Raw genomic sequence first — 27217 nt, forward strand, 5'->3', positions numbered from 1 at the left:
CAGCTCCTCCATTTCTCCTGTACCATGCGTTATTACTCTATGTGTAATAGGATGAATGAAGCCAGCTCAACCCACTCCGGGTGAATGCTGTAAGAAGAAGAAGATGGAACTTGATTATAAATAAAAGTTTTTTCAAAATTATCTCGTTCACACGATTTGCAGTTGTGTATTTTGGATTTAGAGTGACGTGGGCAGCATTTTCTTTTGTGAAATAAACCCTCTGACCATTTTCAAGATGAACTGCGAGGTGTTGGATTGCATGATGCCTTTCATGAATAGGAAACCCCAAAATACGCCAAAATGCTTCATTAGTGCCGATATATCTACCAAGTTCACACTGAGTAACTTCATCTCAAACACTTTCTGCTTGTAAGGAAAACATTGCCGCATCAGATATATATATATATATATATATATATATATATATCTTTTTTGCTAGCATGTAGATAAAAAACAGCTTTTTTATAAAATTATATATTCTTTAGACACAGAGCCACTCACGGTCAATCGTTGCTTTGGTATACACTCAACCGATGAGAGGGGTGTTTGGACTGACAGTGATATGGTAAACCGAGTATCATCATCATCATTCAATGTCCGCTTTCCATGCTAGCATGGGTTGGACGATTTTATTGAGGTCTGGCGAACCAGACTCCAATATGATCTGGCAGTTTCTACAGCTGGATGCCCTTCCTAACGCCAACCACTCCGAGAGTGTAGTGGGTGCTTTTACATGCCACCAGCACGAGGGCCAGTTTGGTGGTACTGGCAATAGCCATGCCCAAATGGTCCTTTTTACATCCCACCTGCACAGGAGCCAGTTCAGTGGCACTGGCTATTAAAATATTCCTTTTCTAATGCATAAAATTACGTTGCAAAGTGTATAATGAGCTATGCATTGTTGAGGTTTTGTAGTACACTTATTACAAGAACACATACTTCAATTTTATGTACCTTCCATGAAAAGTGGATGTATTTGCATTTTCAAAGGGGCTCTGCACCCCATTTAAAGGGTTAAATAATATTGTAAGATGCGGGAATTTTGGAAATCGTTTTTATTTAGTACCTAGTAGTTAAGTTGTTATTTTCATTGAAACTTCACAGGGGATGTTTGGCCCCCTTTACGCCAACTAATCGCAAAAGAAGGTAAATTTTATGTAGCTCATTGTCTTTCTCGTAAAATTTTACATGTGAACACATACAGTGTTTTTATGTATCTTCGATTCCCTTTTGTCGTACAGATGTTGAGCTTTATTATAATCATCATCGTTTAACGTCCGTTTTCCATTCTAGCATGGGTTGGACAGTTCGACCACGGTCTGGGAAGCCAGGAGGCTGCACCAGGCCCCAGTCTGATATGGCAGTGTTTCTACAGCTGGATGCCCTTCCTAACACCATCCACTCGTGAGTGTAGTGGATGCATTTTACATGCTACTGGCAGAGGAGTCAGAGGAGGCTGGCAAACGGCCACAATCTGTTGGTGCTTTTTACGTGCCACCAGCACAGGTATCACAACTACAATTTCCATTTGATTTTCATTTTCATGTTGATGTACTTGACTCAGTAGGTCTCCTCAAGCACAGCATGTCACCCAACGATCCAAGGGTCATAATTATGGGTGACAATTTCATATGACATCGCTAGAAAAAACTGCCGTTCAAACAGAAAAGATCCCGCCTCCCTCCCACCATTTAAATTTTTGATTTTGTTTACTTTAAAGAGATCGTACCGAATTGACGAACATATGCAAATCGAAATTAAACACAGACAATAACATTAAAGAGAAAAGAAGTGACCGACGCCCCAAAACTTGAAATAATTATGAGAGCGAAAGGAAGTACATATTTGGACCCGGAAGTGTAGAGAGTTCTCTCGCTGCTTAGTGAGACAAAATGGCGCAAGGTTAGTGAAAGTTTTCCTTCTTATTTTTCGTTCTATTTGATAAACTATATCCTTATTTTTTTCGATAGTGACCATTATATTGTGTGAGAGTTTCAGGTTTTGATCTCCCTCAATACTAAACTATTTTATTTGTCAAATAAGGTGAAAATTTGCTTAAATACGTAGGTTGTAACTCGTAGCTATCGGTTAAAAATCATGGTTTCATTATCGCTAAATATCTAAAAGTAGATATTTGTGACAGGGACAGTGTAAACAAGCGTACTTATTTTTACCAAACGCCTATATGAGAATTTCTTTTCATGTTAAACACCGCTGTAAAGTTTGTTCTGACAGAACATCCACTTTTAAGTGGAAATAAATATTGAAAGAAAGTGCAGTGAAGAGACCACGTGGGTTCATGGAAATTTGTTACATTCCCTTCGAGAAATCTAATTCTATTATCTGCTGAACCATCAGAAGGCCAGTGACTGTGGTGTTATTGTATGTAGGATTATCAATCGACTAATTGTTTTCTCTTTGCGCTTGAAAGGATATTTATTTGTATTTGATCATAACTATAGCTTTGTGGGGGCGCGTGGCCTGGTGGTTAGTGTCGGACTCTTGATCGTAATGTGTTGTAAATACAATGGACCGCACGGATCTTTTCGGTTTGAACGGCAGTTTTTTCTAGCGTTGTCATATAAAATTGTCACCCATAATTATGACCCTAGTATATCTAGGGTATCTTTTTTTCTTCACAAATGTAAATAAACCCAATCTGTTTCTTAAACGAGGGACATATTCATACGGCACAGAATGTTTTTTTTTTTACCTCAATGGACGTCATTGATCGGTTGAAAGTGCAGAAATTGAAGAAAGAAACAACAAATATCTTACAAACTATAGAATTTTCTCAATAAAGCCAAGAGAAAAAGATGTTTTATAAACACATTCTACCAGTATATGAAGTTTAAAATTTTTTAGTTCCCTAGAAATTATTTTAAAAACTGCCGTTCAAACCGTAAAGATCCGACCGCACCCCCTTTGAGAATTTTTTTTTTTTACAGGAACCGGCGATGTTTCGCTTGTCGTAGCACCATCGCCCAGGAACCTACTATATCGAGTGCAGAAATTCCGAATCTGCAAAAACATCTGCATTTCAAAATTTTAATTCCACTCCATCTGCCCTCCAATTTCTTGAATTTTCATTTTAGAAAATAATTTTTTGGGGGCGAAATACGCAGAAAAATAAGGTTATGATTCTGAAAAAAAAAAAAAAAAAATTTGTAAAATTCAATTATTCAAAAGAAAAAAATACATAAATCCCCCCCCCCGCCCTTTGACAAGAAGTGAAATTAAAGCGTTATCATTACTAGTGTTTCACGCATGCATGAAATTTTAAAATAGTAGACAAAAAGTATCTAAACAGAAAACTTGATATGCTAGAAACACGTTTTCAAAATTTAAATCTGCCCCGGCCGTAAATCCGACAAGCTAGAAACACCAGCCAAACCAAGGATCAACGATTAAACTAAAGCGTTTAACCCGGTCATAAAAATAACAAAAAGGCGATCTTACGGTATATGTACCGGTGTACTTCCGGAAGTACCGGATACATTTAAAAAAAAGTGTTTTTTTTATTATATATGGGGGGTTAGGGTATGTGACGATGCTTCGGTATATGTACACACGTGACTTTGTTTACATTTCTGAAGATAACAGAAACCCTTTTCTCCCACCCCTAACACACACCCTAACCCTAACAGAAACCCCAGCCCCCCCCTCATATATAAAAAACCCCACTTTTTTTAAATGTATCCGGAAGTACACCGGTACATATACCGTAAGATCGCCCAACAAAAAATTGTAAAACAACTTCCTCTAAACGAATATGAAAAAAAAAAAATGCGCGCTCGCGAAAGGGGGGAGGAGGCCTCGGAAAATTCACATCGTGAATTTCCGAAAGCGTCTGAGGGTCTGGCCCAGGTACAAAAACAAAATAGTGTAATATGTGTAAAACAACTTGCTCTAATTGAAAATGACAAAAAAAAATGTGCGCTCGCGAAAGGGTGGTGAGAGGACTCGGAAAATTCACATTGTGAATTTCCGAAAGCGTCTGACCCGGGCACAAACCGCAACATGGAAAGATCAATGTAGTCCATAGCCAAACAACCTCTCTTCTTTTTGTTAGGGAAATTTTAAACACAAGGGTTACTGTTTGGGGGAGGTCTTATTTCTTTACTGCTATGGATATCACGTTTTTCTTTTCTTTTTTTTCTGCTGACTTGTATTATATAGTCTTTGACTCAATTCAGCAGTGCCAAACCAAAAGTATAGAAACTATTATTTCACTTCAATGGTATTGATATTAATAACTTCACCACACACACACATTCAACTCCATAATAATAACAACAGATACTAAAGATGGTGCTATGGCCTTTTCTTTGATACTATCTTTCTTGCTTATTTAAATTCAGTTCAATGCACACTTGCCTTGAACCAACTATTTCTCTTTGTGTGTGTATATGTTCTTGATAATCGTTTAGAACAAGTAGTTTTACACCAATTACACTATTTTTTCCTTTTTTCCGGCCTGGGTCAAACACTATAGTTTAAAGGCCTTTCCCCACACTCCCCTTTTGCGAGAGTGCATTTTTTTTTGTCATTCATTTAGAGCAAGTTGTTTTACACATATTACACTGTTTTTGTTTTTGTGCCTGGGTCAGACCCTCAGACGCGTTCGGAAATTCACGATGTGAATTTTCCAAGTCCTTCTCTCCCAGCCCCCCTTTCACGAGCGTGCATTTTTGTTTTTTTCATATTCATTTAGAGGAAGTAGTTATACATTTTTTTTTTTGTTTTTATGACCAGGTTAAACGCTTTAGTTTAACTGGATCAACTTTCTAAATGCAACAAACTGGCTTTGATGCCGGTGGCACGTAAAAAGCACCATTTGAGCATGATCGTTACCTGCGTCGCCTTACTGGCACTTGTGCTGGTGGTACGTGAAAAAACATTCGAGCGAGGTCATTGCCAGTGCCACTGAACTGGCTCCTGTGCAGGTGGCACATAAAAAGCACCATTTGAGTGTGGTCGTTGCCAGTACCGCCTGACTGGCCCTCGTGCCGGTGGCATGTAAAAGCACCCACTACACTCTCGGAGTGGTTGGCGTTAGGAAGGTCATCCAGCTGTAGAAACTCTGCCAGATCAGATTGGAGCCTGGTGCAGCCATCTGGTTCGTCAGACCTCAGTAAAATCGTCCAACCCATGCTAGCATGGAAAGCGGACGTTAAACGATGATGATGATGATGATGAACTTGAAGGTGTTTATTTTATGAATCACTTTAGTATGAAAGGCAACACTGGCTCTAAAGAAAATTTCAATCCAAATAGGAGAACAAAAGTAAATACTGTGTTGCAGTTTCAAATCCACAGATCTGCTGGTGTTACCAGTTCACTACTTTTTTTGTATTTATGGTATTCTTCACTATTTTATGTGTTTCATTTTACATTTTCTTTCTGCGCAGGCTTTGGAAGTGCCACTGTAGACCTACTTTCCAGTGACTGCTCCTGGGATGAAGGTGAAGATGAGGTAAACGTGACGGGACCCTGCCGTTGTTTGTTTTGTCCATGTATGTGTGAAAATGCCATCTCCTCTTTGGAACATTTGCAGTTAGAGCATCAGATAAACTTGAGGGAGCTTTGTCAGAACATGTCCTTCACATCCTACAATTGCATCCAGATGATTAACTACATTCGAAAAGAGGTAGGTTTGCATTTAAGATTTGTTTTAACCCTTTCATTACTAACCCGGCTGAATCTGGCTCTGTAGTACAAATGTCTTGTTTTCATAAGTTTTGAATTAAAATCTTCCACCAAACCTTAGTCACAATTTACATTCCTAACACCAGCTGAATGATAATGAAGTTATTTTACTAAATTCTTTGTTATATTTAAAGTAATTGAAAGAAACACTGAGCATCTCAAAATAAATATAGTAATGAAAGGGTTAATGGTAAAGCTATTTCACTACTGGTTAAGATGTTAATACAATCTTCATCCATCACATAATCATTGCACCAACAAACAACTCCTTCATAAACACACAAACATGCATACACACACCAAACGCATGCGTTTTCTAGAAAATGTTCATTGTTATTCATGAAGTGATCATACATAAAAGAACCTGTGTAATTGGAAGATAATACAACTCACAGCATAAAGATGTTAAAAATGAATTCTCCGCTCTAATTAGCCTAATTTCTTGAGTAAACATCTGTATCTGTGCGACACAGATATGGACATTTGTTTAATAAGGGTATCCTTCAGTTGCACACCTAACATTCAAGATCCAGCGAATGGACAGAGATTTAGGGACATATTACTCGAAGCCTTTGACGAAATAGGAGGGGATATAGCTTCACATGGTGTAGAAGACAACTGTTTTCTAAGGGACAACCTGCTGAGAGCCACTGACCAGATCTGTGGATGGTGCAAAGTCCCCTCTCGACCCAAAATAACGTGGTGGTGGTGGAACAATGTTGTAGACAGGGCTATTAGGGAAAAGAGGCAGGCTTCGAAGGACTGGAAGAATGGTGGTAACAGGGTAACCAGAAGAGAAGCTAGGAGACAGGTATATTTAGCCAGAGGGGAAGCAGATAAGAAAAAAATTTGCCAATGTTCTGCACTGTGAGGGACCAAAGACTTGAGGTATTTCATGTTGCAAGACAGTGTGTGAGAGATAATCATGATGCTGTAGGAGAGAAATGTGTCCGCATGGATAATGGTTCTCTTGCACTAAATGAGGCTGCAAAGAGAAAGGTTTGGAGATGCCACTATGAAAGGTTACTGAACAAAGAAAATGAATGGGATAAAGAGAGTCTGCTGATTGTCGACCCAAAAGAAGGACCAACTATCCGAGTTGACAGTACTTTGGTAGACAAAGCAATTAAGAGTATGAAGACAGGGAAAGTCCCCGGCCCATCAGGAATTACGGCAGTGATGCTCAAAATCTGGCAGTGTCGGCTATAGCCTGTAGCAGCACTATAGTCAACTGTTACAAAGGAAAAGGTGACGCTTTAGATACAAATAATTACAGAGGTATCAAGTTGTTGGATCAGGTAATGAAGATCATGGAGAGGGTCATAGCCCAACTAATTAGGGAGAGAGTTAGCTTGGATGAGATGCAGTTTGGTTTCATGCCAGGGAAAAGCACCACTGATGCTATATTTCTGGTTAGACAGCTGCAGGAGAAATACCTTGCCAAATATAAGCCCCCTGTACCTGGTTATACTGCTAGTACTTCAATAAAAAGCAAGGAACAAATGACTCTGTAAATAACTCAAGCATAGAAATACTTTCAAGGATCTTTAAAACTGAAAAAAACACCTTTACCAAATAATCACATGGATAAATTTAAACAGAATTTGTGGACTACCATAAAAAACTTGAAATTAAAAAAAAACACCCTCTAAGAAATTAAGATCACCGAAGAAAACGCAAGAACCTTATACACGAAATTAGATCTAAAAATGGAATACTTATTCATTCTGATAAAATCTGAAGCACATATAATCTGAGTATTGAAACATAATTTACTCCATAAAGAAATAATATAAAAATATAAAGTAGTAAGCTATAATATACTCAAATTAATTAACACAGTTGCTAAGAAAATTATATATGAATATAACATTCAAGACAAAACTGAGCCTTTTGTACCTGTAAGGCCCTGCATCACTCTTAAGGACCACAAAGAAAACTTTTTAAGTGATCCTAAGGTTCGGCTGCCCTGCAAAATCTGATTTAGGCTAACTTAGTAAAATTATCCTGGACAAATATAAACCTTCACTTGAAAATAAAATAACTCTAGAATCATGTTCTAATATGCAGAACATATTAACTTGGTTTTCTAATATTCGGCATAAATGCAAATAGGGATTCCTGTAGATTGATATTGAAAATTACTATTTCTATATAAATCCTTCTGTATTAAATAGTGCTCTCTTTTTTTCTAGAAAAAATACGAATATTTCTCTGAAGGAAATTAATGTAATTCTTACAGCTCGTAAATCAATTATAAAATTCAATAATAAATTATGGACCAGGAAGGATACCCCTGACTAATAGACGTATGGAACTTATTAAGAAGACTATAAATTCTTTAAGAGATTCAGCCTTACTATCACTATAGAGAGAGAATATAACTCTTAATTTCTTAGTTTTTTTTTTAATGGTTCATGTAGGCCTGTTACTAAATTAACGTTAGCATCCAACATAAATATTAAGTACATGCATTCCCAAAATAATCATTCAGTCTCAATTAAAAATCCACTTTTAGTATGAACGTATGCCTATATACTCTTTACTCTCTCTTTTACTTGTTTCAGTCATTTGACTGCGGCCATGCTGGAGCACCACCTTTAATCGAGCAACTCGACCCCGGGACTTACTCTTTTGTAAGCCCAGTACTTATTCTATCGGTCTCTTTTGCTGAACTGCTAAGTAACGGGAACATAAACACACCAGCATCGGTTGTCAAGCAATGCTAGGGGGACAAACACAGACACACAAACATACACGCACACATAGATATATACATATATACGACGGGTTTCCGTCTACCAAATCCACTCACAAGGCTTTGGTCGGCCCGTGGCTATAGCAGAAGACACTTGCCCAAGGTGCCATGCAGTGGGACTGAACCCAGAACCATGTGGTTGGTAAGCAAGCTACTTACCACACAGCCACTCCTGCGCCTATACGTATGTTCCATACACACACACACACACACATTTATAATACCATTTTTTATATGTGTGAGTTATAACTATATGTACATCTGTGTGGCATTTCTTTCTCTTTGCACTGGTATGAGTATATATATATATATATATATATATATATATATTTTCGTACTGTGTTCCTTTATGTATACCCTAATCTAAAATCAACTGGAATTCCTATATCTATGTATACTAATTATGCCTCTACTCACGTATTAGTATATACTAACAATTTCTTCCCTTAGTTTTTTTATGACATATATAAATTATTTTGTATGTTTTGTATACTTATGTGTCCCTTCTACTCATAAATTTTTCTTATATTCATAATACACAATAATCTTCTATTACTTGAATATTAATTACTAACATAATACCTATTTTTTTACTACCCACAAGGGGCTAAACACAGAGGGGGCAAACAAGGACAGACAAACGGATTAAGTCAATTAAATCGACCTCAGTGCGTAACTGGTACTTAATTTATCGACCCCAAAAGGATGAAAGGCATAGTCGACCTCGGCGGAATTTGAACTCAGAACGTAACGGCAGACGAAATACCGCCAAGCATTTCGCCCGGCGTGCTAACGTTTCTGCCAGCTCACCACCTTACATAATACCACTATATACTTCCCTCTCACTTTATGTTAAGCTAGTTCCTTAACTCATTCTTAAACATAGTCAACCTTACATATTGATAAATATAATTTAAGCCCTCTATTTTTTTCTCTTTTTCATTCCTATCTCTATTATCTCCCCTACATTATTTCTCAGTTCACTACATCCAATAATAAAACCTCTGAGCGTTCTTTTTCATCTTTATAGCCACAGCAAGTATTTACTACCCAAATCTGTAATATTAACAACTATTTTTCTGCTTTTTTTTTTTTTACCTTATATCTAATACATACAAGCTAATATTAGTTTTTATACAAGCACAACTCCAGGATCTTTTCAGTTTGAATGGCAGTTTTTAACATAATTTCTAGGTAACTAAAAAATTTTAAACTTCGTATACTGGTAGAATATGTTTATAAAACATCTTTTTCTCTTGGCTTTATTGAGAAAATTCTATAGTTTGTAAGATATTTGTTGTTTTTTTTCTTCAATTTCTGCAATTTCAACCAATCACTAGCGTCTATTGAGGTAAAACATTCTGTGCCGTATGAATATGTCCTTCGTTTAAGAAACAGATTGGGTTTATTTATATTTGTGAAGAAAAAAAGATACCCTTGCCCCCACCTCTAACCCTAACCCTAAACAGATTGAAATGCAATAGATCGATACTAGGGTCATAATTATGGGTGACAATTTCATATGACACCATTAGAAAAAACTGCCGTTCAAACTGAAAAGATCCCAACTCCATTTTACGTAGATTTTTATTTTGCTATATATATATATGTGTAGCATTAAAATTATATTAGGCAAAATCTCTTCAGAGGGGTAGGAAAAAGATATTCTGTTAGGTTTCGGATATGTTGTATTTTAGAATCATCACAGCAGACCATCCAACCATGCCAGCATGTAAAATGGTCATTAAATGATGATGGTGGTATAATATATGTATATGAATATATAAATAAGGATAATATCGATATTTAAATATCGATATTATCAAGTGGCCAGCATGGGAAAAAATACCATACAAAGGTAATAATTTTTTACAACTAAAAATAAGGGTGTCTGAGAGACACCACTATGCCGAAATAGCAGTCGAATCCCTGACTCTAAAAACCACATTAAATGTTCATATCGCACCATGAGATAAGACAGAGGGACAAAATAGACTAGCAAAAAGATATTACTGAATAATTCAAGATCCTGGATTTCTAGCTTTGCTTTAAATAAGCTTTGCCGTCATCAGTTGAATATATCAAAAGCACATGTGCTTTTGATATGTGTCTCTCAGACACCCTTATTTTTAGTATGTATATGAATATATATATGTGTATGTGTGTGAATATGCATAATTGTGTATATGTGTACAAGCCTGTTAATGCTGGTTGAAACAAAGTCCCTTATACCGTTTTGACATGACTTCGTCACATGCATGTAGTACCCTTTCTTTAAAAGATTTTCACAAATCCGATGCATCAATGCTTACCAACTCCCCAACTCTCTCTTCAAACCTTGCTCTTCTTCTTCTTCTGCTTCCACACCCTTCTTTCAACCATTCCCTGGAAGTGATTGATAGGTAGGCAGAGAAAGAGGTACAATGGGAGATGGAAATTGGAGGTATGTAGATGTGAGTATAGTGAGTGGCAAATGAATTACCAGGGTGCAGTCATTAGATGTAGCTCGGTGAAAGAGAGAGATAAGTAGTGGCATGTAAGCATTGGAGAATTAAAGGGGGATGGGATCCTACTGAGGTTGTGTTTCTGTATCTGTTAAGTAAAAAACAAAAACAAATTTACTAAAACCAAATCTATGACAAAGTGAAACCATGTAAACCAATAAACAACTATATTTGAGTGTTAGTAACTGTAAAAGTTGTTTCCTGTAATACATTTTACATACATGATACAGCAGCAACTTTCTGAATATATCTTTCTCTAACACAAGTTAATGTATTTATATCTTTTCTTATATATTTTTTCCAGAAAATTCTTCCATCAGAATTGACACAAATTTTTGAAACTCAGTTGTTTCCGTGGAATGATCCTAAATATCTCAAGCCAGAAGATGATGAAGATCCAATGCTTATGTTAGGTGAGTTCCTGACTTATATTTTAATGGCTCTTTAGGCACAGGCTGGTTTTATAGTTATTACATTAGGGGATGACACTCCACCTTCATCAACAGTGCAAGTGTGGGCAGCTTAATTTGGGAGGGGAAGAAGAGTCTTGAAGATGACCCAAAGTCTAGACATCCTACAACTGCAACCACCAAGGAAAACATTGACTGTGGTCACCACATGGTCATGGATGATAGGTGATTGATTATAAATCATATGTTGTTTGTTACTTCTGGAGCCATGCCTGGCTCATAAGAGCCAGTTTCCCGGTTTCCTTGGCATATAGGTTCCCCACCTGGATGGGATGCCGGTCTGTCACAGGTGAGCTGCTAGATGCAGGTGGTAAGATTGAGAGAAAGTTGTGGCAAAAGAGTCAGCAGAAGTTCACCATTACCTTCTGCTGGAGCTGTGTGGAGCTCAGGTATTTCACTCATAAACACACACATTGCCTGGTCTGAGATCCGAACCCATACTGCTCTAACCACTAGACCATATACCTCAACATAAATCATATAGTTAGTGTTATTAGTATATCCCATGAGAGAGTTCAGAATATTATGCACAACAAACTTGGCATGGAGAAGGTTTCTGTCAAGTGGGTGCCATGTATTCTGACAGCTTACAAGAGCACACCGGACTGGTCACATCATGTTGTAATTTGCTTCACCAGGCTTTGAAGTATAGTTGTTTTTTTTATGTTCTTAAAAGGAGCTTCCCTTGATGAAATACTGCAGCTTAAAAGCATTTAATATCTGGAGGTGGTGGTTGAAGTCAATGATGATTTTATTGAAAAAAATTTAATCTTTAGTATTTCATGGTATTGCTATGTAAATTTGGTAAATGTATCTGTTAGAACGAGATGTCTGTGTTATTTTCGTTTTTGTATAATTTAGACGACAGTTTATTCATTGCACCCTGTACTTCAGGCCAGTGGTTCAAATATGTTTCAAGGAGGAATTGAGTATACACCACTGAACAGAAACGACAATGAAAGGCATACCTTGTTTTGTATAATTCCATCATCATCATCATCATCGTTTAACGTCCGCTTCCCATGCTAGCATGGGTTGGACGGTTCGACTGGGGTCTGGGAAGCCAGAAGGCTGCACCAGGCCCAGTCTGATCTGGCAGTGTTTCCACAGCTGGATGCCCTTCATAACGCCAACCACTCCGTGAGTGTAGTGGGTGCTTTTTACGTGCCAGGCGAGGCTGGCAATGGCCACGATCGGTTGGTTCTTTTTATGTGCCACCGGCACAGAGGCCAGTCGGGGCGGCGCTGGCAATGGCCACGTTCGGATGGTTCTTTTACGTGCCACCAGCACTGGCATCACAACTACAATTTCCATTTGATTTTTGAGCGATTTCGATTCCAATTTTGATTTACAAAACCTCATCTTTACAAATTGTAGATAAAAAACGAAAAAATTGGTTACCATGGTTATATTTTTTTTGCTTACTTAGCATTATCTTTCTTGCTTTTGTTTTTCAGAAATTGTTCCTTGCAATTTTGATGAAAGTGGTCCAAGTCGTGTAAATCCTGTTGACCCACAAGTTCCTATTGGCACTGCAGAAAATGGTTTAGATTCAACGTTTGGAATGAATAATGGTTACAACATGACAATATCTGAACTGGGTGAAAAACTAAAAATTTCTGAAAATAGGTGCCACACGTTAACTGATGCGTTAAGACGAGCTGTCAGTGACCTAAATAAAGTCAGGTACATAAGACACCTTTTACATACCCTCACTGATGTCATCATTAGAATTTTTCATGTTTTTCTCTTTTATTTCTCTTTTACTTGTTTCAGTCATTTGACAGCGGCCATGCTGGAGCACCGCCTTTAGTCGAGCAAATCGACCCCAGGACTTATTCTTTGTAAGCCCAGTACTTAATTCTATCGGTCTCTTTTTGCCGAACCGCTAAGTGACGGGGACGTAAACACACCAGCATCGGTTGTCAAGCAATGCTAGGGGGTCAAACACAGACACACACACACACATATATATATATATATATATATATGTATATATATATATATATATATATATATATATATATATATACATACATATATACGACAGGCTTCTTTCAGTTTCCGTCTACCAAATCCACTCAGAAGGCATTGGTCGGCCCGGGGCTATAGCAGAAGACACTTGCCCAAGATGCCACGCAGTGGGACTGAACCTGGAGCCATGTGGTTAGTTAGCAAGCTACTTACCACACAGCCACTCCTGCGGTTATTCTATTTAGTATACATTGTTCAGGTCTGCTTATCATCACTCATCTTGATCTTTGTCACCTCATTCATTAAATCTCCCATTCACATTAATTTAGTTTTTGTTTCAAGCATTAAAAGTTACTGGCAATATAATTGTAATGTTGGACAATACATAGGCATGATTTGGAACCTATTTTTAGTACTTGTGACATGTTGGGGCTGCCTTCAATCTCATATGTTAGTTAAAATTGTTGATACTTTATACTTGCAATGATCTTTATATACATGAAGATTATCTTTTACTCATCATCATCATTTAGTGTCCACTTTCCATGGGTGGATGGTTCAACTGGGGTCTGGGAAGCCAGAAGGCTGCACCAGACCCAGTCTGATCTGGAAATGTTTCTACGGCTGGATGCCTTTCCTAATGCCAACCACTCCGTGAGTGTAGTGGGTGCTTTTTACGTGCCACCGGCACAGGTGCCAGACGAGGCTGGCAAACGGCCACGGTCGGATGGTGCTTTTTACGTGCCACCGGCACGGAGGCCCGTCGGGGTGGCGCTGGCAACGGCCACGTTTGGATGGTTCGCTTACGTGCCACTGGCTAGGTCATGCTGGAGCAGCAGGAAAAAATATGAAAATTATTTTATTGAGTCTTGGGTGGGCCATTATACCAATAATACACATACATTGGTTCTATTCCAATTCTTTTATTATTAGTTAATAATATTTGTTAACCAATTAACTAATGAATTGTTTGATTAATTGTTCTGTGACTCAATCACTTCATTAGACTCAACAACTGAAGATCATATTTCACCACCTTGTCCCATGTCTTCCTGGTTCTGCCTCTTCCACAGGTTCCCTCCGTAATTAGAAATCAATACTTCTTTACGCATCGCATGACTATACCAGTACAGTCTACTCTCTTGCACACTACAGCTGATGCCTCTTATACCCAATTCTTCTCTTAAGACACACACACATGCACAGTTGTACATGCACCCTGACTTGCATGTCTTGTAGAGCATGCTGACATTATTTCTTTCAGGTCTTTGCATGTGCCCTACAGTCACAGCCCAGGTTTCACTCCTATGTAGTATGGCCGTTCGCACACAGGCATCATACAATCTGCCTTTTATTCGTAGGGGATGGCCAACAAAGGTAGCAGCCCTCTGAATGTTTCCCAACCTGTTCTTATTCTAGCTGCTATGTTCTCAGAGAATACTTCTCCACTGCTGGTTTGGTCGCCTTGGTAATGGAAGCTATCTCCTATTTCTAAGTATATCCCAGGGTATTTGACAAAATCTATTTTCTGTACATTCCTAGTGTTCATTGTACCTGCACATCTGAAAGACTATTTTCTCTGTTAACCTTCCTATGATACTGCTGCACCTTTTATGTGTCCATATTTTGCACTGGGTATACCTTAAAGAGTTTCTACCTACACCTTTTCTACATCTCCCTGAAAGGGTTTGTGATTTGTTTGTTTTCATACCTACTAGGACTTTGGTCTTTGATTCCAGACCTTGCTTCCACACCTGAAATTTTTTCTAGTTCTGGTGGTGACTCAGCACTAAGAACAAGGTCATTAGAATAGAGGATTTCCCAAGGGCAGAGGAATTTAATTCCTCTGTTATGGTCTGGAGGACTACGACAAACAAGAGGAGGCTGAGAATCGATCTTTGATGAACTCCTACCTATACACTGAATTCATTACTATACTTGTTGCTGACTTTTCACCTTATGTTACTGATTAATATTTTTTTCTCCCTTTTGTGGGTTGATGGGTGGTAGGGGCTGTCTAACATGTCTGATTTATACTGTGATTATCAACCAATTTAATGTCAAGATGCACAGGTACAGATCAATAGTATATAGGCATGCACATACATGTTGTATAGGCATGGTGGTTTGTGTCATCAAAACACAGACATGCACGTATGTGTGGATTTATAAATGATCCTACAGTGTGTAGTATTGAGAAGTTTTTTTTCCCTTTTGAAGCTGGTGGCAGTGGTGGTGTGGTCATTGCATCTTCTCAGTATTTATTAATAGGCGCAGGAGTGGCTGTGTGGTAAGTAGCTTGCTTACCAACCACATGGTTCCGGGTTCAGTCCCACTGCGTGGCATCTTGGGCAAGTGTCTTCTACTATAGCCTCGGGCTGACCAAAGCCTTGTGAGTGCATTTGGTAGACGGAAACTGAAAGAAGCCTGTCGTATATATGTATATATATATATATATATATATATATATATATATAATATATACATATATATATATTTATGTGTGTGTATGTTTGTGTGTCTGTGTTTGTTCCCCTAGCATTGCTTGACAACTGATGCTGGTGTGTTTACGTCGCCGTCACTTAGTGGTTCGGCAAAAGAGACCTATAGAATAAGTACTGGGCTTACAAAGAATAAGTCCCGGGGTTGATTTGCTCGACTAAAGGTGGTGCTCCAGCATGGCCGCAGTCAAATGACTGAAACAAGTAAAAGAGTAATGAGTACTTATCACTATATTCTCTTCACTGAATTTCTATTCTTTCAGCTTGGCTCCTCGCAATTTTCCTACATATGCTGTGGTCAAGTTCTTATATTTACCTTCAATGCATTTTAACCAATAAACTATATTCCTTGTTCTACGGTTAATCTTTGGGTTTGCATTACACAAAATACAGTTCCCATTAAAGCACATGGTCCTTCAAATGGGTATGTTCTATATATCAAATGGATTTCCCTGGTTTCTCTACCACTTAATTCTAAGTTTAACATCACTCAAAGCTATACTAAAATTAGGGGCTAATTCTCCATTGAAAGTTGTCACTATAATACCAAGAGTTTACATTTACCTTACCTACTTCCTTACTAATCCTTTCTCGCCTATTTCATGGTTTTGTTCAATCACTTACCTCCTCCTCCACCACCCCACTCTATTATAAGCTTGCTCTCTCAGATTCCTACTACATTTCAGTAACCCCACCAAAAGAATACAGCCAGGTGTTGTTCAGATAAGGAATTTTACTTGTTTCAGTCATTTGACTGTGGCCATGCTGGACCACCGCCTTTAGTCAAGCAAATCAACTCCAGGACTTATTCTTTGTAAGCCTAGTTCTTATTCTATCGGTCTCCTTTGCCGAACCGCTAAGTGACGGGGACGTAAACACACCAGCATCAGTTGTCAAGCGATGCTGGGGGAACAAACACATACACACACGTATATATACATATACATATATACGACGGGCTTCTTTCAGTTTCCGTCTACCAAATTCACTCACAAGGCTTTGGTCGGCCCGAGGCTATACTAGAAGACAATTGCCCAAGGTGCCACGCAGTGAGACTGAACCCGGAACTGTGTGGTTGGTAAGCAAGCTACTTACCACACAGCCACTCCTGCGCCTATCTTGTTTTCTTTTAATTTTTTTTCTCTACTTTTTCCAACTCAGTACATCTATTACCTCTATTTCAGCGCAGATCATCATCATCGTTTAACGTTCGCTTTCCATGCTAGCATGGGTTGGACGATTTTGACTGAGGGCTGGCGAACCAGATGGCTGCACCAGGCTCCAATCTTGATCTGGTAGAGTTTCTACAGATCAAGATTGGAGTCTGGTGCAGCCATCTGGTTCGCCAGTCCCCAGTCAAAATCGTCCAACACATGCTAGCATGGAAAGCAGATGTTAAACGATGATGATGATGATGACAGAAAATGAAAACTATGTTTACAGAACTAAGAGGGGATTATGATCTGCACTGAAATAGAGGTGATAGATGTACTTAAAAACACTTAAGTTCACACGAATACCCTTATCATCACTCATTCATTCATTTATTTACTTTTGTCACATCATCAATTGGTCATTTCTCTAATTTTGTCACAGATTGGCTGACCGAATATTCTGATTTTAAATTTCTATTTACTATTAATTTGCTGTTTCATTAAAATTATGTTTAGCAAAAACCCCAAAAGAATTATCTTTCTCCCCCTCGTGTTCTATCCCAACATCGACATTGTTTTTCTCTCTCACTCTCTCTCTCCCTGTTTCAATAACCACTTGCTTCTCCAATCACTTAACCTCCTCCTCCTCCACCGTCCCACTCTATATAAACTTACTCTCTCGGATTCCTACTACATTTCAATAACCCCGCCAAAAGAATACAGATCCAGCCAGATGATGTTGTTCAGATAAGGACTCTTGTTTTTTTTTTTTTTTCCTCAGCTCTGTACATCTTTCGCCTCTATTTCAGCACAGGTCATAATCCCATCTTAGTTTTGTAAACATAGTTTTTGTCTTCCGTCTTAAAAACAAACTTAAGTTCACATGAATACACCCTATCATCACTCATTTATTCATTCATCTATTTACTTTTGTCACATCGTCAATTAGTCATTTCTCTAATTTTGTCACAGATTGGCTGACCGAATATTCTAAGATTTTAAAATTTTATTTACTATGGCTGTTGCCAGCCTCGCCTGGCCCCCGTGCTGGTGGCACGTAGAAAGCACCATCCGTCCGTGGCCGTTTGCCAGCCCCATCTGGCACCTGTGCGGGTGGCACATAAAAAGCACCCACTACACTCACGGAGTGGTTGGCATTAGGAAGGGCATCCAGCCGTAGAAACACTGCCAGATCAGACTGGGCCTGATGCAGCCTTCTGGCTTCCCAGACCCCAGTTGAACCGTCCAACCCATGCTAGCACGGAAAGCGGACACTAAATGATGATGATGATGATTAATATGCTATTCCTAACACCGGTATTGTTGTTTTGCGGTGTGCTTGCGCTCCCCTCCCCACCACCAGATCCTGAAGTCCCTATTCTTGGACATCTTTCGGTTGTCTTCCATGAACACTTCTAAAGGCTTAATGCCATCCCTACCCCTACTTAAAGGTCTATCTCCTATGTAAGGTTGTGATCATATAGCGCATAAAAATGATGGTGTAGTGTATGCAGGTTGAAGGCCATTGTTTGTTTATGAATTCTGCCAAATGCGAGCTTCCATTCCAGGTACATGATGCTGCTGTCTCTCATCCGAGTGTCACATGGGCCCACACCTCAAGGTTAAACACACTCAACGTGGGCACACTGAAAGGAAGATCTGGTGAGATTGTTGAGATGCTTGAACAGAGACGTGTAGATTTTGTGATGCATCCAAGAAGTAAGGTGGAGAGGAGGTTCTGCTAGGTTCCTCACAGGCAAAGAACATAAATATTTATTCTGAATGATATTTATTGTTCCCATATTGTAGATGATTTTTTTAATCTGGAGTTTAACCCATTTGTTACTGTATATATTTTGAGATGCTCAGTGTTTCTTTCAATTACTTTAAATATAACAAAGAATTTAGTAAAATAACTTAGTTATCATTAAGCTAGTGTTAGGAACATAAATTGTGACTAAGGTTTGGTGGAAGATTTTAATTCAAAACTTATGAAAACAAGACATTTGTACTACAGAACCAGAAGTGGTTTCTGCTAGGCTGGTATCAAAAAGGTTAAGAATTGTTTCTCTATTATATATATTTTAACCCTTTTGTTACTGTATTTATTTTTGAGATGCTCTGTGTTTCTTTCAATTACTTTAAATATAACAAATAATTTAGTAAAATAACTTTGTTATCATTAAGCTAGTGTTAAGAACATAAATTGTGACTAAGGTTTGGTGGAAGATTTTAATTCAAAACTTATGAAAACAAGACATAGAGCCAGAGCCAGTATCAGCCGGGTTAGTAACAAAAGGGTTAATGCACTTGTCCAATTATTCAATATATTGCCAAGGTAAACTAATTAAAGCTTGATAGATATTTGGCAAATTATACTACACTATAATAGTATACTTATTATACTACACTATAATAGTATACTTATTATACTACACTATAATAGTATACTTATTATACTACACTATAATAGTATACTTATATATGGATTAGTTGAAGTAGACATGTAAACTACCTCTTGATATTTACTGCTAGATGTACTTCGTAGAGTCACCGGTTTAATTGTATTCATTTACGATTAGTGTGCTATGTACAGTAAATTTTTATTTACTTTAGGGACTGTGCTAATGAATTTTACCTGAGTGCAGAATCCAACTCATCACAGTGTCAGTGCAACGCAGTGCAGAACCTAACCCAAGATGAGGACGAAGCATACTTTGGTTCTTACGGACATTTTAGTATTCACAGAGAAATGTTACAGGTGAGTTGTTTCTATGTCAAGCTTGGGGTGTCTGTATATGTATTAGGTTGTGCTAAATTTCTGGTATGTGTGAGTTGGGTGTGCATGTTTGCATATCCTTTACTTGTTTGAGTCATTTTTGATTATAGCTATGCTGGGGCACTGCCTTGAAATGTTTTAGTCAAACAACTCAACCCCAGGACTTATTTTTTCAAGCCTAGTACTGATTCTTTCTGTCTCTGTGTGTGTTGTTATGTAAATGATGATATATATATATATATATATTTATACGTGTGCATGTGTCTGTGCATATTCCATCTTAGGGCTTTGAAGTCCGTAGAAAAAAGAGTGATCTAGCAATGATCTAGAGAGAAAAAAAAATTGGGGGTTATTTCATTATAAAGGGGGAACCAAGATGTTTTAATTGTTGTGAAAAGAATATAGCATAAAAAATAATACAAGAAAATTACTAACATGTCTATAAAAGGGCATTACACTATGCCTAATGTAAATAACTCCTGATATTTATCCAGAACATTACTGTTGTCCTTGACACAAAGGACACAGAAAATGTGTCAAGGCCGACAGGAAGCGTCGATGCTTCCTAGGGCTAAACAGCGGTGGTGTAATTCCCTTACAGGACTGTCACGTTAAGTTGACAGTATACAACCACTCTATCGCTCCACCACCGTACATATCTCTATGAGATATTTAGAAATTTAATATTTCTGATTACTGTTGTGTTTCTATGATAGTGTACTTACAGAAATATTACAGATAACAACCTGTTGCCCTCAATGGGACAGATCCAAGTCTAGCAATCTCTACAATTGGTCAATTATATCAATGAACATGTAAATAAGTTAAAGGTGTGGGGAAGAAGACTATGGTAGGGGTACAAGCCGCTTATGTCATCCTGCAGTTTCGCAACACAACATAAAATAAGAAAAATAACTCAATAAATATGGTCAGATGGATAAAATAAACTTATAGTTAAGGGGAGGCAACAGGTAGAGATATTTCATAAATATAAACAACTGCTAAAATAATGTTGGAATTTACATTCTAGATAGCAAATAGAAATTGAATAGTAGTAAAACAATTAAATATGTACACGTACCTAAGAAGATTCTACCTTATAGGTATACAACAAAGCAAAATCACAAAACCACTAACATATATGCAATTAAGATTTAAGACCAAATCGCATGTTACTTAGTATCATGAATATAATTCACATGTCAAACAGTTTACTAAATATACTTAACTAGCACTATGACCCGGCGTTGCCGGGTCATAGTGCTAGTGCATGCATATACAGCTGCGTGTGTGCACACATACAGCTAGCTGGCATTCAATTGGCGTATCAAGTTTTGGGCATTTTGATTGGGTTTTGGATAGAAAATTCACAAAATAGTCACTTCTATTGATTTTTTAATGGCTTTGCGGGGTGACTGGGGAAATGTAAAGATGTGCATGACCACCCCTGGACGGTTTTGAATGACCATAGAAAGTGCGAGCCCTCTAACTGAAAAATTGTGGATTTGTATAAGGGACACATGCAGACATTTTGCTGTTTATATATATAGAGACTAGCAGTATCGCCCGGCATTGCTCAGGTTTGTAAGGGAAATAATTATATAAGCATTTTTAGAGATGTAAAGTATAATAGCCATCTCAATATGGCTAACCACAAAGGGGGAGGGGTGTTACTGTAGCTTTTTACGTTCTGAGATTTAATAATAAATTTTAGAGAGTTACTTCCCTTATATATGTCAAAAATGGATTAAAAATGGGAAAAATTGATGGTAAATTTTTTTTTAAATCGTAGACTCATCGTAGACGCGCGCTAATACCCAGACGGTCTCGATATGAATCACGACTATAAGATACCCAGTTTTGGTTAAACTGCACCGCAAAATGTGGGAGTAGTTAGGAATCTAAATCGTAGGAGACAGACACACAACCTCACTTTTATATATAAAGATTTCCTCTATTTACATAATATTGAGGTCTCTTTCTTTCTTTTGTTATCTTACTGTTTTTACCAATATACATATATATATAAATATATATATATAGTTACAGAGATGTACTTGCATAGCAAGTGACTTGATCTGAGATCGTGTGCTGGAACGAAAACAGTTGCAGCGTTGAAGGTGTTTATAAGCCACTTAAGAAACACACAAAAACCGTTAGATTCACTTCAACATTTAAATTTAATTTGTCAAAATATTTTCGTCGCTTTGAGACCGCGACCTGTTAGCATGATATTTTTGTCAGTGAACAGGTCGCAGTCTCAAAGCGAGGAAAATATTTTGGCAAATTAAATTTAAATGTTGAAGTGAATCTAACAGTTTTTGTGTGTTTCTTAAATGGCTTACAAACACCTTCCACGCTGCAATATATATATACACACATATATATGTATGTATGTATGTATGTATGTGTGTATATGTGTATGCATGTATGTGTGTGCGTGTCTGTGCTTGTGATTGTCCTCCACCACTGCTTGACAACGAATGTTGGTTTGTTTACATCCCTGTCACCTAGTGGTTTGACAAAGGAAACAGATAGAATAAGTACAATGCTTACAAAAATAAAACTGGAGTTGATTCATTAAACTACAATTCTTCAAGGCATTGCCCCAGCATGGCCACAGACCAATGGCTGGAAAAAGCAGAAGAATAAAAGAATACATTCTCTGCTTTGGTCTTATGTTCAAGGCATGAGAAAGCTTGAGTTTACATGAGAAGGCCTAACAGACCTGGTAGAAACAGCAGCCAAATCTCCCTCAAATCATACCTTACTGTCTTATGTATGTATATATATATGAGCCAATGAGGGGGACCTCTACATGGTAGCTAGACCTGGTATAAATAGCAGCCAAATTTCCCCCAAATCACACCTTACTGTCTTATCTATGTATATATGTATGTATGAGCCTATGAGGGAGACCCCTACATGGCAGCTAGACATGGTAGAAATAGCAGCCAAATCTCCCTCAAATCACACCTTACTGTCTTATGTATGTATCTCTTATTATAAAAGGCAGATTTTATCTGCCTCCCTTTGTCAGTTATAGAAATCTACAATATAGGATTTCTTCAATTACAATTTACCTAGCATTTTTGAGAGTACAATGCATCGCGTCATGCCAGGTCCAGTTTTTAAAATTTAAACTCCAATTAAGCAAAATTTACAGAAAACTCACATTCTGGTGTGTGTGTCAAATGCTTTTCTTAGTCTGGTTTACACCACACGCAAACGCACACACACAGTGGGCAAGGAATAAAATGAAAGTAATTCACTTACTGTAGTGAGTGATTCTTTCACTCTGCCTCCCACTTCCTCTTTACACATAGAAAAAACCTTTATTTTTTTACATAAGTAATGAGAGCGAAAGAGACTAAGAGAAAGCGATTGTATGACGAGGGAGTTCCTTTGAAGTTACCGTGCATGGGACTCATTGATGTACATGTGTGTGTGTGTTTGATGGAGTGTGGGAGACAGACAGTATGTTGTGTAAGTGAAGTGCTTCTGTTAGTGTGTGTGAAGAGACAGAGAGAGTAATGTGTGAAAGAGAGAGATAACTGAAATTTTTTACTCGGTTTATGTGTATATGTATGTATGCATGTATGTGTGTGTGTATGTATGTATGTGTGTGTGTATGTATGTATTTATATATAAAAGAAAGGTTGTGTGTCTGTCTACTCCGATTTAGATTCCTAACTACTCCCACATTTTGCGATGCAGTTTAACCAAAACCGGGTATCTTATAGTCGTGATTCATATCGAGCCCTTCTGGGTATTAGCGCGCGTCTACAATGAGTCTATGATTTTACAAATAATTTACCATAATTTTTTTCCATTTTAATGCATATTTTTAAAAATAAACGGAAGTAACTCTCAAACTTCACACCAATATGCGTGCTCATATGCGACGTAATATCACATCACCAGCATTTCCTCACACCCTCCTTGCACTTGGCGAAGGCAAAATACCAGGGGATGAAAATGGTAATATTGCCATCGATTCCATTTGTACCATTGTTAAGACGCCTTGATCTCAGAGATGCAGTGTTCCTAGATTTACAAGCTAATTATCAGAATATGGATTGGATTGGCAAAAAGGCTATACTGGCCCCGAGGAATAAAACTGTTCACCATTAATGATGAAATGCTAAAACTCATTCCTGGGGAAGTCGATGTATATCAGTCTATCGATACAACTCCTGACCCAGAGGACGTCATCAACTATCCAATAGAGGTACTCAATTCCTTGAGCACCCCGGACTACCACCACACTTTCTCAAACTTAAAGTTAGTGCCCCTATAATGCTCATCAGAAATTTGGTTCCCCCAAAACAATGCAATGGCACACGTTTGGCGTTAAGTCCTTATCTCCCACCGTAAGCTTATTTCAATATTTGCCTGAATAATCATCATAATTCAGTGCAATCATTAACAGTACTTTCAAGCAATTCAGCCCCGAGCAACGCCGGGCAATTCTGCTAGTATATATATATATATACAAGCCACTACGGTTATTTAATGTAAAGTCTTCCTCAAATCACTCTCGCTATTTACTCTCTTCCAAGAACATTTTCACTCACTCTTATCTCTTAGCTTGCCATACATTTTACTCATGTATCTATCAGCGTGATAGACAGAAACAAATATTACATCGCCATCGCATTCTATTGTCTACCTGTCAACACACACACTGAATTACTTTCATTTTATTCGTTGCACACTGTGCGTGTGCGTGTGGTGTAAACCACATTGAGAAAAGTATTTGACATACACACCAGAATGTGAGTTTTCTGTAAATTTTGCTTAATTGGAGTTTAAATTTTAAAAACTGGACCTGGCATGACCCGATGCATTCTACTCTTAAAAATGCTAGGTAAATTGTAATTGAAGAAATCCTATATTGTAGATTTCCATAACTGACAAAGGGAGGCAGATAAAATCTGCCTTTTATAATAAGAGATATATCTCTTATTATAAAAGGCAGATTTTATCTGCCTCCCTTTGTAACTTATAGAAATCTACAATATAGGATTTCTTCAATTACAATTTACCTAGCATTTTTAAGAGTAGAATGCATCGGGTCATGCCAGGTCCAGTTTTTAAAATTTAAACTCCAATTAAGCAAAATTTACAGAAAACTCACATTCTGGTGTGTATGTCAAATGCTTTTCTTAATGTGGTTTACACCACACGCACACACACAGTGTGCAACGAATAAAATGAAAGTAAATAGCGACAGTGATTTGAAGAAGACTAAACTGAAAGTATTTAAACCACTACTCAAAAAATAAAAAAACACAGCAAACAGAAACAAATAAATACATAACGATTTACTCCTCACACAATTTCTTCAATTAGAGTTTACCTAAGATTTTTCAAAGTACTCCATTCGGTCATGCCATAATATATTTCTTTCAATTTCACCCCCCAATTAAGACAAAATTCGAGAAAACTCAATATTTTAACATTTCACTCCGAAAGCATTGATGTACATGTGTGCGTGAGTGTGTGGTGTGTGTGTGTGTGAGGTGTGCGACACAGAAAGTGTGGTGTGTAAGTGAAGTGCTTTTGTTAGTGTGTGTAAAGAGACAGACAGAGTGAAAGACAGAAATAACTGAACTTTTTTTATTCACTTTTTGTAGTGAGTGACTGAGAGAGAAAAGAGTGAGAGAGGTTATGTATGTATATATGTATGTATGGCTTCAGTGACACACACACACAAAAACACATACCTACGTACACCTAAAGCACGCACACACACACACACACACAAGCGGAGCGCGAACTTCAAAATTTTGGTAGTATTAATTTGCTTCTAAGCGCTCGTAATTGAAAGTTTTCACTATGATATCATCACGTGCGAAAAATTTCGAAGGGTTTTGAACAATTGAGATACAGATGTCACGCCTGTATTGAAACCATTGCTAAGCTGCCGTAATTGCTTAATTAAGACTTTGTTTAAATTGAAAGGGGCAAATATGTGACGAGGTTGAAAAAAAAATACCCCAGAAAAAAAAATGTACTGCTGGTATTTATATAATCACTACTATTTTGCTACAATGTCATGAAAAAGAAAAAATTTAGGTATGTAAATCGAATCGCCACCCCCTTTTCCCCGTTCGCGTTTGGTAAAAAAAATTATTATTTAAGTTTTAAAAATTATTTACTTTGTTCAAAAAATATTAATATTAATTATTTTCAAGAATTATTTAATTTTATTCTGTAAAATAGTAATTAATTCATTTATCTGTAAATCTGCGAGGTTGTTACTCAGGCACCTAGAATGGTAACCTTCAACTAACACTATCTCCTCCGAGACCCTGCGGCGCAAGTTGACCAAAATTGAGAGTATGGTAGAAGAAGGGTTGCTCTTCCTTCCGTAGAACATAAAATTCAAATCGGACCATGTTAACACCAAAAATTATTTACATCAAAAAGATGCTTTTTTCTACGAAAATCCCTATTTTTTACGATTTTTTCACTGCTGTGTCGCCACTTTTCGGTGTATTTCGACCAGAAAAATGTTCACAAAATTTTTACTTTTCAAAATTACAATTCCAGCGGGTCGAAACAAACCCTGCTAGTACATAGATATATCTCTTATTATAAAAGGCAGATTTTATCTGCCTCCCTTTGTCAGTTATAGAAATCTACAATATAGGATTTCTTCAATTACAATTTACCTAGCATTTTTAAGAGTAGAATGCATCGGGTTTTGCCAGGTCCAGTTTTTAAAATTTAAACTCCAATTAAGCAAAATTTACAGAAAACTCACATTCTGGTGTGTATGTCAAATGCTTTTCTAGTCTGGTTTACAGCACATGCAAACGCAACGCCACACACAGTGTGCAACGAATAAAGTGAAACTAGATGTAATATTGGTTTGTCTATCACGCTGATAGATACATGAGTAAAATGTATGGCAAGCTAACAGATAAGAGTGAGTGAAAATGTTCTTGGAAGAGAGTAAATAGCGACAGAGTGATTTGAGGAAGACTAAACTGAAAGTATGAAACAGTGTTTATGTATAAACAGACGACACTTATATAAACCCTTTCGTTACCAAACTGCCCGAATTTACCTATTCATATTTAAATGAGAATATCAGAGTAAATCTCTTTAGTACATTCGTGAAAACACGCATTATAATTCGTAAACACTTCAAATAGTTTTGTACAAAAATCGAAGTGTAATTTTAATTCCGTGAATTATGGGAGATTTTTTTCCGAAATTTGTTCCTATTGTGTTTTCAAAATTTGTAATTCTGACAAAAAATGGATACGAATTTCATTATATCAAGCAGCGAGTCAGAATTCGAAGGATTTTCTACTGAAGACCTTCATAAATCTAACTCTATGACTGAAAAAAAAA

The 27217-nt window shown here is 37.4% G+C and overlaps 1 protein-coding gene across 1 annotated transcript; it reads left to right on the forward strand.

Moving 5' to 3' along the window:
- Positions 1–1792: 1792 nt before the first annotated feature.
- Positions 1793–20628, forward strand: LOC115219915 (protein arginine N-methyltransferase 3). The gene is made up of 6 exons (XM_029790223.2): positions 1793–1902; positions 5412–5650; positions 11276–11384; positions 12899–13127; positions 19687–19894; positions 20566–20628. Exons 1-6 carry the CDS (start codon positions 1893–1895, stop codon positions 20626–20628), a joined length of 858 nt encoding a protein of 285 aa, XP_029646083.2. The 5' UTR covers positions 1793–1892.
- Positions 20629–27217: the final 6589 nt, after the last annotated feature.

The sequence above is a fragment of the Octopus sinensis genome, linkage group LG15 (genome assembly GCF_006345805.1).
Source record: "Octopus sinensis linkage group LG15, ASM634580v1, whole genome shotgun sequence".
Taxonomy (NCBI): Eukaryota; Metazoa; Mollusca; class Cephalopoda; order Octopoda; family Octopodidae; genus Octopus; species Octopus sinensis.